Raw genomic sequence first — 14,818 nt, 5'->3', positions numbered from 1 at the left:
TCATATTGTACCCTTTCATTGTTGAGCCTTCTCATGATACGATTGGAATGTTTGTTTAGAAAGATATGTTTTTGAAACTTGACTGGCGGATCTTATTTTCAGTTTTTCCCTGAAGGATCTCAATAGTGTGAGATGAGTTACTGATGTATGTAGATGTATTTTCTGACTGGAGATGGAATGTTGGTGCTAGATACCCTGCCATACTGTAGGTGGAAGAACCAATGGTACTCACAATGGGGCTGAGTGGTACTCTTTCCTTGTAAACTTAAGGTGGGCCATATAACCTCAGTAGTTTGGACGGTGATAGTAGAAGTGCTCATTGTTCTCAGGTGGTGTGGACGATTTTTAAATGATGCTTCTCATTAGGTACTCCATTTTTGCAGTTGGATCAGACTTCAATTCTTTTTAATTGTCATTACTGATGATAGCAGCAAATTTGTCCATCTAGTCAACTTTTGTAGTAATATCCGTTGTAAAAATAATGCAATTTATTCTTTAACTTGTGGATTCCAGGCGTTTGCAGATGAAGAGGATGAAGATGAAATTTCTGACTTTCTTAAGGCAAGTGAACCAAAGAAAAGAAAAAAGGAGAGTGTGGACGTAATGAGGAATTCTTCTGACACTCCTCCCCCCATGAACCAAGTGGCGGTCATGACCAAAGTGACCAAGGCTCAACGAATCAAAACCCTCAAGCTCTCGGAGATCACCAAACCAATGGACCCTGAAGAAAGAGACAGGACCGTCACTTCAGCAGTGAGCCGAATCCTGAAGGCTGAGAGGTGCTCCTCTCTGGGTGGTGTTGCATCAGTAAGGAACAAGATCTTGACTCTTATTGCTGCACAGTTTGATGAAAACATCGGTGATGGTTAGTATGAGTTATCATGTTAAACTTAGTAAATATAAAATGAATGTATGTACAGTCATGAAGCAATGAAAATGAGATAGCCGAGACCGTTGTTACGTTCAGATGACAAAGAGGCCATAATACAATGTAAATATAAAATGAACATACCTATGGTCGTGAACCAATGAAAAGGAGATAGCCGAGACCGTGGTCTTGGCTCTGGCTATCTTGTTTTCATTGTTTCAAAACTGCACGCACGTTCATTTTATATTTACATTGTATTATGGCCTCCATGTCATCTAAATGTAACACGGTCTTGGCTATTTTGCTTTCTTGGGAAACTATGTTTAATGAAAAATGAAATTTTTATCTTTAATGTATGGTCTGCCTTATAACATTACCATCCATTTCCTTTTTTTCATACAAATAATAACTGCTCAAAATAAAGCAAATATTATATTTTGGCATAGTTGTCACTCATTGAAGAAATTTCTAAATTTCTGTCAATATACACTGGCATATGCTACTAAGAAACATACTGACAAATATATTACCATTCTTTTCTTACTGCATAAGGCAGAAAACAAAGATAAGATGTATGTGATGGAATTGATGCAATTATGTTCAAAATATTAGCAGGTTATTTTTTGATGGAAAATAACTATGTACTTCATTTGACACGCTGTGGATCGCCATATTGAAGCAATTTGTTGGTCTTGAATTTGGCAAAAGCTCATTCCATTATAAAATTAAGAAGAAACTACTGAATTCCATTTAGGTAAATACAGTGGAATCCAAACTTGAGTGCCAACAATTGCAAAGAAATCACTTGCGGAAAAGCTATTATTGCCAAAGATTATCGTTCAATCACTTATTAGTTATTTTTCTCTAAATATAGCATAGGTCATCACAATGCGAAGTTTACATATGGATTATTATTATTCGGTTGTCTACAGTTTAGGGTAAGTTTCTGGATTTTTGGCCAAAAACTGATCACCAATACATTTCTCAGACTTACCTTACAAGACTGAGGCTGACACCCAATTTACCAGAATTCCTTTTCAATTCAGCCTACATTCTCTTTCCCTTAATTCCATCCAGCATGCATATGCTTTTTCTCCCCCTTCTCTTACTTCAATGTTATAGCCTCTCCTCTGAACACAGTCTCCAACATTCCTTCGTCAATCAAGATACTCAGCATCTACCTCTCCTGCCTTATTCAGATTTCTGCTAACCACCCTTCCTCTTCCCCCACCATGCCCAGTACTTCTTCATCTGTTTTCCATTTTAGCTTTTCCAACCTTCTCCCACATCTCAAAAGTCTTTTTAATCTACTCCTATCATCATACAGCAGTGACCCAGTATGTGCACATTAACAAAACAATGTTACTCATCAAAGCTCTTCATAAACCTTTCCTAGCATCTTTATTTAATGCTCCTTTAATCAACTTTTTCGTTCTCACAAGAATGTTGCCTTTCTCTGCCTAAGAAAATGCTTCTTATGTCTCCACTACTTTGACCATTTTTTTTCAAACAATGCCAGGATAGGTTAGCTTTTCTACCCTTTCTAGTTTGTTACTCCCAGTTATAGCATTTCACTAAAAAGCTCTTTTCTCAATTTGTTTGCATTGATGTGATTTTTAATTCATAAGATCTCCATGTGATAGTGAATTTTTGCAGGTCATTTGAAATATTACCAGCGTAGAGTATTTTAACTGTTAAATATTTAATCCTTGCATTTATTGTAAGCAAGAATAATTTTTGCTCTAGTCATTGGTGATGTTTGCTGTGATAAAACTAAGTATATCAACATGTTATCACTCGTTCATTATATGAACTCTAATAATAAGTGTATTTTCTCTTACTTTTTTCTATCACTTGAATTATCTCTAAAACCCAGTGGTAGTTCAATTTATCTAAGTTTCACTTTTTTGTCAGTGATGAAAATCACACATCATAATATATCGTATTTGTTCTATTTAAAATTTTGTATTGTTTTCCTAAATTGAAATGTTCTATTTCCTATTGCATTACACTTTTGTAAATGATTCTGCTAGTGGTATCTTCATACAATGATAATGTTCCACCTAATTAATAACTGCCAAAGGGAAATGACAGCAAAAACTATTGAATTTAAAGAAATTCACATGAATCTAAATGAAGGATTTCATAATAGATATTTACATTCTAAGGCTGGATTTATTGGTGTGTGTAGGAGGAAGCAACACAGCAATTTCCTCTCTTTTGTGAAAGCTTCTTTGCTTAATGTAATTCTTCTTCTTATATCTCTCCTATTATGACCATTTTGGCCCAAGACTTCGAAAATATGTACCCTTCCATTTGCTCTAGTTTGTGCCATCATATATTAAGTGTACAAAACACTGAAAGAAAACAGTAATGTAAGATGCAATTCTTTCCTGGCAAAGAGATAGTGCCACACAGTTATTTAGATAATTGTAGTTTTTGAGTCAAGCCTGGTGGAAATCCTATAAGTTGTTCCTTTTTATCTCTTGAATGGACCTAATGTGAAATTTATGGTTTTTGAAAACTCAATAATTTGTAGACAAGCCAGTTGTATCTTTTCTGTGTTCCATATGCCTTTCCTCACCTTATATCCTGTGAACATGGTGGTGGATTTGGTGTGTTCATGTATAAATGTCTAAATTTGGCCAATTCGGTTAATTACTCTCTCCTGCTATGAATCGCCTTGTGTTTGTGTGCGTTGGAACATATTGTACCTATTTCCTGTGTTAATTCTTCCAGTAATTGTGAGTAAAAGCAGGTGGGTAGGCATCTACATTTTTTGTGCATATAATTAAATATTTGATTGAATTAGCCCCTGTGAATTTCTGCATTGCTGACCAATTCCAGAATGGCTCAGTAGCCCAAAAAACTGGTGTCCCTGGAAGTTCTGGTTTCAAATGACACAGTTTGGGCAAAGCTAAGGGTGCTCAGAGGATTTACGTTGATTTAAACCAAACCCCTCTGGGTAGCAGCCCAGTGGTCTAGGCACTAGCTGTATCATGGCCGTACCATGATATGGCTAGTTCATGGCCCTTCATTTGTGCATGTTCATAAATTCACAATGTTAAAAATTTTAATATTAAAATAATTTTTCCCATGAGCATTATCACTGTTAAACAAGCTGTATATTACCCTCAGTTTTTTCTCAAAAAACAATTCTACTTAAAATATCTAGTTTTTCATGTATACTTTCCTATAAGGAGATATGTGGGTCATTCAATAAATCCGTAGAAAATACTAGAGATGGCACTCGTAGTTTCAGAAAAGTTTTCCTGTAAAAAGTCTCTCTCATGCAAGACTGCTGTTACAGTTGCAGGTTTATCCTTCTCATGGTTTCATTTTGTAGTCAATTTAACCAACAAAATGTTGTTGATTTAGAAAAATAGAAATAAATGAGTTTCATGTGATGATTAAACATATCTATTAAAAGACTTGGCATCAAAAGAGATCAAAGCTGAGTTGGGTGAAGTTCATGGCACATCTGCCTCTGTGTGTGCAAATGTTTACTGTTGAGTAAATCAACTTAAGTGTGGCCTTACATCAACAAACGCTGAACATTGTTTGTGGCTTCGTCTTATGTGATTGACAAAATCCATGATATGATTTTAAGGTTAAAACAGGTTTCAGCTTTCTTTCAGTTTTAATGGTAATAGCACTCGCTAAAATTGAGGTGCCTGTGATAAACAACTGGTGATTTTAGAGGATGAGGACTGCATTCATAAAGATGGTACAAATATGCATTTCCCCTTCACGTAACTTTTTGGAATGATGGAAACGCTAATGAACAATTTATATTTTTCAGCTGTTAAGGAATTCATTCTAGAAGACTTTAAAAGCCGCACTGACTTGGCATTTGCGTGGCTGTATGAAGAATACAGTTTCATGCAAGGTTTCAGCAGAATACCTTCCTTTTTGCGTTCCCAGATCAACCCCCCAGAATCCTATAACAGATTGCTTTGTTGCATGATTCAAAGTCTACTGGAGAAACCTGATGCAAAGGACAGAGATATGTAAGTAAAATATTAGGCTTCCTTTCCAAATGCCTTTGAGAATAGCCTCTTATGCATGCTTTAAATAAATGGATGCCTGTAGAGGGGTGTGAACCTGCTAAAATGACATCTTAATGTTGCCATGTGTACTTTATTTAGGATGTGTGTAGTGGTGAGGGCTGTTAATTGGTGTTTCTTATAACATCCTGTGGTAATTTCATGAGGTAACAATGTGGTGGCCCACATTGAGGGTCACCTGTGGTCACAAGCGTGATACCATGGCAATGAAACAATAGAGACAGTTATTCCTATGTGGCTATTCTTTTCATTCTGGGGTATTTGATGAACTGGGTCATCATGAGCATGGGATTGTCTGAAGAAGTCTCATTAATTCAGGAGTGGTGAACTTAAAATTAAAGTGTTTTCATTTCATATTGAATATAATGCAATGCCATAAATGGGTTTATATGAAGACTTTCCTTTTCCATTCCTTGTCATTAATTTGTATTTTTTGGAGCTGGATAGTACAATTTTTTTCAGCCATTTTTATAAGGCTGGAATTGTAGTTTTACAAGAATACAGAACTATCTGATCAAGTGAAATGCTCAGTGCTCATCTTCGATGAGCTCCAGGCCTTCCTTAAACATTTTGTACCACTCAAAAACTCTTGTGCGACTTAATACATCATCCCTATAAGCCTGTTTAATGAGTTCAAGGGTATCCAACGTGGATTTCCAGAGTTTAACGCGAAACTTCACAGCATAGCGGTGCTCAACGGTGCGCTCCATGCTGGCACAACGTCACCACAAACAATCACACATCACAAAAATCCACCTCCTTTCTCAACACATGTGCGGAGGCAACTGAACTAAAGTGCGCCTGAGTGGTGGGGGACCCCTCTACTGAGCCGACCGGTTGGACCCCCATCCACCGCTCCGTTGAGGCTACAGCGAGCCAGTCACGATACTTATTGCACGGACCCTGAAAAATACAAGATAGAATAAAATGTCTTATTTAAACAGCTTTCATACAAAATAATATTTAAAAGTAAATATTTCAATCTGTTGTAATTCCATAAGGCAGTATTTCTTGGACTTGCATTTTACTTATGTTTCTTAAAAATGAATTGCTCAATATACGGTGAAGCAATGAACAATATCAGTAAAGCATTCATAGTTGAATATCTTTTCTTGCAGTGAAATGAAGGAATATTTTTAAAAATTTACCTATGCATTGAATATAATAGTATTTTTATGAAAGGTACAGGATGTAAGAACCTCCTTAAGTTGGTTATATTTGCGATCCCCCTTTTTGAGAAAGTCAAAGAAAGCAAACTTTGTTAGTATGACCACATATTGAGATATGATGAAAACTTCTGTGAACCTCTTGGTTTGTTAACGTTTCAACTACATACCAGGGCTCAACATGCAAATAATGATGGTCAATGCGTAAAAATTGATTTTCATCATTTTTTTATTGAGTTCATTGTACAAATGATCATCATTTTAAATTTCAAATTATTGATATGTTTCTTCACTTTTAAATCATAGGTTGATATCACGGCTCTATCTAGAAGCACCATTAATAACAGAAGAGGCTACAGAACTTCTTCGTCAGCTGTGTGGTGATACATCTAAAGCGGCCGTAGGTTTGGGACTGCTTCAAGAGTTGGTTATTAGGCGACCACCTCGGCAATTGGTGTACCTCAATCTTCTCCTCGTCTACACTGCGCATGAACATATGGAGGTAATGCAATGCAGGGTTTTGTTGGTTTGTTTATTTTTAGAAGGCTCTCAAGGATTATTCGAAGGGAGGAAGAGTCGGTCAGAATAAAGGAGTCTTCTTCCTTCTGTTGAAAAAGTGTTAATGCCTCCAAAATATTTGTTCAAAAAACCCAATTGTGAGCCCCTTTATTGTGTTTCTAAATCTTCTATGTCAACCTCACCTCTTTGAACAAACTTATATTCCCGTCAGTGAATTATTTTTTGTGAATATTTATTGATGCAGATATGTGTATAGTAAAAGAAGATATAAATATATGTAGTATATATAAAATATGGCCAAGTCAAAAATACTTTATTCATGTCATTTTGCCCCAATGTCATTTTCTTTAAGATCCGCAACAAGGCAATAAGTGGTGTGGTGGATCTTTATGGGAGAGGAGACCTCCGGAGTATCATAGAGGAGTATGCTATCTTTTATTTGGGCTTCCTAAGGCTGCCACAGCCACCAGCTGTCCTGTTTGGGGAGGACAGGGGGCGGCCAAACATTGAGACTCAGTGGAGTGAGGATATAGTCAAAGTGTGCCTCTACTTGTACCTTGCTCTTCTTCCCATCAACGAGAAGCTTATTCATGAGTGAGTTATATTTTATAAAGAGACTTGGCAGAATTGCATTGAATATTAAATCCATTAAATATTACAGATTAAAAAGGTAATTTTTGAGCTCTTTATTTAATTTATTTTTCTATTTAACTTTCCATGAACCATTTATTTCATTAGATAAATCTTAATGTATAAATTTACACATTAAAATTTAATTTGACAGATTTGCCAAAGTTTGATTTTGGAATATCCTCAAAATACACGTCGGTGTTGGCAATGGCCTCGTTTTACAAGAATAGTTTTCCGCTGAACCATATTTTCAAATTTTGAAATGAAAAATTGTCATTGTGGCCTAAATTTGTGTGTACAATGGATGCTCTAATAATGAGAACTTCAATTCCACAATTGTCACCATTGAAACTGTTTAGGTGTGCATTATCTCGCTGGAAAAGAATATATTTTTGCTTTTTGAATGGCAGAATTTTTCTTCATGTCTTTGCTCAGCCAGTGCAATAATGATGCATAACACTATTTAAATGCATTTGTCATTTGTACTTTTTACTTTCTGGCTGAAGCTGAAGTGAAAGTAGACTTCAACAGTTAGATTTGCAGATGATTTAGCTTTAGTTAGCCTGTTAGCCAAGGGTTTTTAATCATTGCTTAGAACATTGCGCAATCAGTTTGATGAGTATGGAGTCATAAGAAAATGTAGGAAATGGAATTCTGTAGAAATAGGAAGGTGAAGATAAACATTAAAGTTGATGGACATAAACTAGAACAAGTAAGGCTTGTCACATGTTTGGAAAGTGTTTTGGATGGTGGTGGGTAAAGTGATGGGAACATATAAAGGAGAACATCATTAGGTCTGGAATTTTTAACAAAGAGATGGAAGTTGATGACAGGCACCTTTAGGAAGTACATAAAGAAAAGGCTAGTGAAAACTATAGTATTGTGTGGCCCAGCAACTTATGTGTTACAGAAAGTGGGTAAACAATTTATTTGGATGCTTTCAAAATGTGAGTGTTGAGGATGATAGAGAAAATTAAATGGACAGAAAGTAAAGCAAGGAGTACTAGGCATGATAATGTAATAAAGTAGACTGTTGGCTGAAATTCGAAGAAGGTAGGACTGGTGGATACAGGAGATTATTTATTAAATGTCTTAATTGCAGTAAAGATTGAGACTACTAAGTCCCTCCTTCCATCTTACCCCTAATTTTGATGATGAGAGGCATACAATGAGATCATGAGAGGCAATGCGAATCTGAATGTTTTGATTGGGGGAATAATCCTGGGTGATGTAAGGTAGAGGGAGGAAAAGGATTGTCATTGTAGATAAAATTAAAGGAGGTAAAAAGTATAAATAATTTAAAAAATGGGTTTCTGTATTATGTAGTGTTGAATATAAAGATTTTTGCGCCATATTAGTTTGGGCTTAGAAGCACAGTAGTGTAGTTCCAATGTCCATCAAAAATTCACCCTAAGCTGGTAGATTACTGCTATTAAATAAATAAAAAGCAAATGTTTTCAATATAAAAAATTAATAAATAGATTAGCATTACAAAGAAAGTAGTAATATAATATTATCATGACTTCTTCTTGAACGCATATTGCATGGAAAAATAGTACTCATGTTATTTGCCTTAATATTCTCTGGCATAACTTTGTGGACATATTTCATATTGGGTAAGTTTGAGGAAGTATTAATGTTTCAATTTCCAGCTATAACGTTATTTTCTGCAACCATGGTTTCATTGTAATGCAACATCTTCACTTGATTGGGTTCCCAAAATACATCGAACATAGTGCATCTCTACCAAACAATTAAACCTAGGTTGTGGAAAATATAGTAATTTGTAAAAATTGCAACACTAATATTTCTTCAAACTTCCCCCTGATGTCTTAGCTTCAGGATAGTAACCCAATCAGAATGCTTTGAGTAGAAATTTATAGTTTTAACAGTGGAAATATTTTTGTTACCCTGAACTCTGGTCAGAGATTGTTTTCTGATGTCCTTGCAGATTCAGATGCCTAAAAAAAATCACCTAATGGCAACATCTACGGGTATTTTTTTAGTGAATTCTGTATAATACAGTAATGTTCTATCAAAACTTCAAAATAATGAAATACAAAAAAATAATTTGAATTGAATAAAATGATTGGCAAATACTTGCATTTTTTGCATGAAAAATTATGAAATGAAAGTAACAAAACTTGTCTTATACAAAACATTTGTAAATTTACATTTCAACCAACAACATCATGAATTCTAATGATTTTGATCTTTCATCTGTGATATTTTTAATAATATATCAAAAAAATTATTTTCTATAATTTTAAAACAATTATTTAAATTTTTATGTTGTTATTTTTCATTGATTATTGAAATTTATAAGATATCTCTTGAAAACCATTGTATTTCTCCCTCTGGTAACCCTTTCACTTAACATCAGCCGCCAGAGTGTGAATGGGTTCAGATTACAGTGGGTCAGTGTTTACTCCTATGGCAACTCCTAATTTAGGAGCACAGAAAAATGGGTGGGTGCAATTAGTTAATAAGCTATAAATAAATTTTAATTAAAAAATGATGGTTCTATCGTTACGTGGACTTGAAAATCTCTGCCATAAACATTTACTTTAATATATTTAGTATTTTACTTTTAAAAACAAGAACATCCACCTTGAAATCATTTGCTAGTTGCTTGTGTCTATCCTGTACACATGTTCATTATCAGTTAAAGCAATGCTGATGACCATTATTCGTAGGTTGGCTCGAGTGTATGTTCAGACGGTGGCTGATGTGAAGAGGGTGATCCTGAGGTTGTTGGAGCAGCCAGTCAGGGGCATGGGTATGGACTCACCTCAGCTCTTGACCCTGGTCGAGGAGTGCCCCAAGGGAGCAGAGACGCTAGTCACACGTGTTATCCATATCCTGACAGACAAGAGTAAGTCACCCCTCCTCCCTCCCCCGTGAAATTAATGGGAAAGGGAATAATCACACACTAATTTCTTATGTCGATTTCAGTTTTATACTTTTCAGTCTGATCGAAGAATTTTTTTGTAAGTTTTAGCTTGAAAAATCACAGTGCATCTAATGGGCTGAGAAACAGTAATTTAAAACTCTGCATCAGTATATTTTCATTGAGAGGGGCTTGTTGTAGAGTAGGAGCAAACACTTTCCATAATAGCTGCCCTTCGATTGTACTCCGCACCTCTACGTAACATCTTGGCCATTTTTAAGTTATGACTGTTTACTAGCCTATAGCTTCCAAGTACACCAATCACATCCTCCAGTGGAACTAAAACATGGTGGGAAATTAAAATTGAAATTTGTCCGGAGATAACCACCGCACCCTGTATTTTCAGTTACAGAAATATCCAGGTCAAATTCTTCTATAGTTTGGCTGTTAAATTCACATATTTCATAGCAAAGAGCAATATTTTCTTGAGTTCTTCAGTTTCTCTCCAGTTCAATAACAAAACTTGATGATAATAACTATAATAATGTTTATTAACAGGCTGTTGCCCTTTTTTCCAAAGTGAAAAATATGTATAATATGATAAAAAGACCATGTTTTTTAATGGTGTACTTTGCATGATTTTATCTGATTCGATCATTCATATTTATAAGCAGCATCACCATCAGGCAAATATTTTATTTATTAATTTTAAATCAGTTGCAGTCTTCAGTTGTATTACCTTGTCCTATTTCTTCATATTTAAATCATCTGCTGCAGGGTCATACCTCCAGCCTGAATTCAATAGTTTTATCATTGTTTTAAAATTGGCTTCTGCTTCTGCAGATGGAATCTGGGCATAGAATTATTTTGTTCTTGACATAAATCACGGTTATTACACAGTGCACTTTTAAGGTGGTACTTACATTCATAGAATAAGTAGGAAATACATAAAAATGTTTTTCTCCAAATTACCTGGAAATATTTTCTGTTGCTTCAAGAAGGAAATCAAAATACTTTGATTGCTAGGCATCAATTAAGATTTTGATTGATGATTCCTATTTTTTATTTTTGTAATCATTTTTTCTATACCTCCCATTTTTCTGGATTTCACATTTATAAAATTATTTTCTCTACATATACTACACCAAAATCTCAAATTGGAGAGTTTTTTTTTTTTACAAAATATATTTGGTCACCTCTCATTCGAGAAAAAAATACTGCCTTCAATTTCCAGTCAGTCCTTATAGGACTTATCAAAAGGTTTCAGACATCAATCTGTGCAACCTATTTCCTTTTTTGTTGGGGTTCAGGATGCACCTTCCTCTGTGCCCTTATTCTTGTTTGCAAACATAATAACTTGAGCAATGTGTGCATGGAAAATTTTAGCAGAAATATGCAGCAGATTGGGTTTTTTCACTGGCCTGACACACTCCTTAGCATTCTACAGGTCAATGTCTAGCATACCACGTGATGATGTCAACTATGTAACGAAACGAAACCCATCATGTGCAATAAAGAGTATTTTCTTGTGGGATGTGCGGTGTTATTTGTTTAACATGAGTAAGTTCCGCATAATAGAGCCATCAGCAGTTTCTTACAACCCTCAGGTACACAACATTCCTCCCGAATCCCATAAGTAAATGAAATGGAATGGCAAACCCTCTCATCCCATAAAAATCTCAGTTAATTAAAGGACAGCCCCAAGCGTGCTGACTCTTCTCAGTCATCCATTTAGAGCTGGTTGCTCCTCCACAATAAGCAGTCATCATAGTCTCCCATTCTTCTTGAACTATGCCATGAACCCTTCTAATCCCATGAACTCTAGTAGCCTAAACATGTCTCCCTTCATGTCTCTACTTTGAATGAAATACTTTGAAATTCCAAACCTTGGCCATGCCTCCCCCTGTGCTCCTCACCCAAAACCAATTCTCTTGACCTTCTTCCTCTCGTAGCCCTCCCTAGCCCTCTTGCCTCTACTCCCTCCCGCCCGCATTTCTTCATCCCCACTCTGCCTTGCATCCACCCTCCATTACCCTCCCCCTTTCCTTATCTTCTTTCTGAAGGTGGTTGTGCCTGCAACAAAAATTGAAAGCTACTGTAAGTATTACATTTTATTTTGTGTGACCTTTTACCACGGTACATTTGTGATTGGTTATTCCATTCTATTTTTGCAGTTTGATGCTTGTACTATTTTTAACATTCTCCCCCACTTTAACTTATCTTTACAGCCCCACCAAGCGCTGAATTAGTGGCCAGAGTTCGGGATCTGTACCACACCAGGGTGTCTGATGTCCGTTTCCTGATTCCAGTTTTGAATGGACTGACCAAGAAGGAGGTCATGGCTGCCCTCCCAAGGCTCATCAGACTGAACCCAGTGGTTGTGAAGGAGGTGGGCACCTCAAGCGAGTTTTTTTGGGAATTGGTCTTAATAGTGAACATTTAATGTAAATCAGTTCTTTTTTCAATGAGATGGTCTTTAGTCACTGCAAAATGATTTTGCCTGAAGTATCTCTATTATTTTCATACTGGACACCATCATGCCAGACACTTTCAATAATTGCTGTGATCACCAGCAATATTGTACTGGGTTAGGGTAGGTTTTTAGGGAAAATAGTATTAAACACCACTATAAACATGAATAACATGATACCAAATATCTTCCAACCCCATACTGTATTGTACTGTGACTCATTCTTTAGCTCTGTATGCATTCTGCCTCCCTTAATTCCATCCAGTGTGCCTCCTCCTATTCCTTCTTCTACCTCATATTCTCAGCATTCTCCCCTCTATTATTATCTTTAGCATTTCTGTGTCTTCTGTATCCACTTGTCCTTCTTTATTTGATCAGCCCTTATTCACCTGTCTCACAATCAAGTCCCTGGGTCGTACAAAGCTACATTTCATGTTATAGTTTTTGCTAAATGTGCCTCTTATAAACATTTTTGTTCTTTCGGCATTGCATAATGCAATTCTTCTTTTAATGTCCTTACTACTTTGCCTACCCTTTGTAGTCCCTTCTTTCATTCAATGAAAATATAATGAAATTTGAGTGCTAAATAATATAGAATGGGACTAGATAATGATAATTGATATACAATGAATATGCATGAGAACAAAGAGTGCAGAAAGATATGCAAAATTGTGGGAAAAATGTAAGGAATAAGGCTTTTAACCTCTACAAAAACCCACTGTAGGAAAACACCCGCACATGGAGGGAAATATGAAGAGCCTATGAACCTGCAGATAGATAATCCTAAAGTTATAATTTACTCAGTTAAAAATAAAGCAATGCATGAAAAATAAGAGAAGAAACAAAGGAGAACTGATTTTGACATTCAAATGTGGAGAAACATTAATTAAAACAAATTACTGATTAATAATATAGGAGTAAAAATATTAAAGAAAAGAAATTTTATCAAAGAAAAAATATTACTACAATACGATAAAATAATAATTTGAAGAAAATTTTTTTTAACTATAACCCATCACCAAATGTGAGATTTTAACATTATTAAAATGATCATAACCCAATGGTTTCAGACTTCACTTTGTGGAAGTATTTATTATCCATGTTAAAAGAGTTAGTACTTTTCCACAGACTTTATTTTTAGGGAAAACACGTTTCACTGATTTATGACATCATTTGGTAAAAATTTTGTTAGCATATATATGCTGAGGGAAGGGGGATGGCTATGGTTGGATGTTGAGGAAGGGATTTTGGGATTCACAAAATTTCATAGAAATATTAGCCATTTATTTGAAATACATGTGCCACTTAATAAAAATCTGCAGCGTTAGATGAACATATGAATTATGATTCATGTATGAGGGCTGTCTGATAAGTTTCTGGCCTAAAAAATAGCCCAGACAATTTTTCTTCAAATTTATTTTTATTTTTCAACTTTTAAGTCGATGCAATTTTCCCAGTGATCCTCTAAACTAATTTACCCCTTCCAAATAGTAGTTGACGTCTTTCTCGGCAATATAGGTGTTTGCGTATGTGATAACCTCCTCATCCAATAAAAATATCTGTCTTCCAGGCAACCCTTAACGTTTAGGAATGAGAAAAAATCACTGGAGGCCAGATCTGATGAATAAAGCGAGTGGTCAACCAATTTTAAGTGCAATTCTTGAATTTTAGCCATGGCAACCACACAAGTGTGAGCAGGTACATTGTTCTGATGGTAAAGCACTTTCTTCCTCTTCAAATGCAGTTGTTTTTTCCAGTTTCTGCCATCATCTTGTCAGGTAATGATGCGTAATGCTCTTCCATTATTACTCTACCTTTTCGAAGATAATTGATGAACAGAATACCGTGGCAATCTCAAAAAACAGTCACCCTCACCTTCCTGGCCGATGGAACAATCTCTTTTGGAGCAGGGACAGCCTTGCAGTTTACTTATTGAAATGTAATGAAATAATTGACTTTGTAATTCCACACACTTTATTTAAAAACACACGACCCAGGTTTCGACGTTGAACGTCATCATCAGGTCAATGATGTACCTGATGATGACGTTCAACGTCGAAACCTGGGTCGTGTGTTTTTAAATAAAGTGTGTGGAATTACAAAGTCAATTATTTCATTACATTTCAATATGTTATGCAAATTCCACAAAGTTACGCCTGAGACAACAAATTTTGCAGTTTACTGTTTTGACTTTTCATTCATCTCACA

At 35.6% G+C, this 14,818-nt stretch overlaps 1 protein-coding gene across 1 annotated transcript in view; it reads left to right on the top strand.

The window, feature by feature from the left end:
* LOC139688315 (symplekin-like) overlaps positions 1-14,818 on the top strand; it is a 48,111-nt gene that overhangs the window by 21,800 nt on the left and 11,493 nt on the right. Inside the window, exons 9-14 of the mRNA XM_071585813.1 lie at positions 514-865; positions 4,671-4,878; positions 6,408-6,603; positions 6,973-7,214; positions 9,947-10,125; positions 12,369-12,529. Coding sequence (XP_071441914.1) covers positions 514-865; positions 4,671-4,878; positions 6,408-6,603; positions 6,973-7,214; positions 9,947-10,125; positions 12,369-12,529 — 1,338 coding nt within the window. The remainder of the gene's footprint in view (positions 1-513; positions 866-4,670; positions 4,879-6,407; positions 6,604-6,972; positions 7,215-9,946; positions 10,126-12,368; positions 12,530-14,818) is intronic.

Source organism: Hetaerina americana, unplaced genomic scaffold (assembly GCF_022747635.1).
Source record: "Hetaerina americana unplaced genomic scaffold, ioHetAmer1.1.p SCAF_2, whole genome shotgun sequence".
Taxonomy (NCBI): Eukaryota; Metazoa; Arthropoda; class Insecta; order Odonata; family Calopterygidae; genus Hetaerina; species Hetaerina americana.
This window is presented reverse-complemented; position numbering and strand designations above follow the sequence as displayed.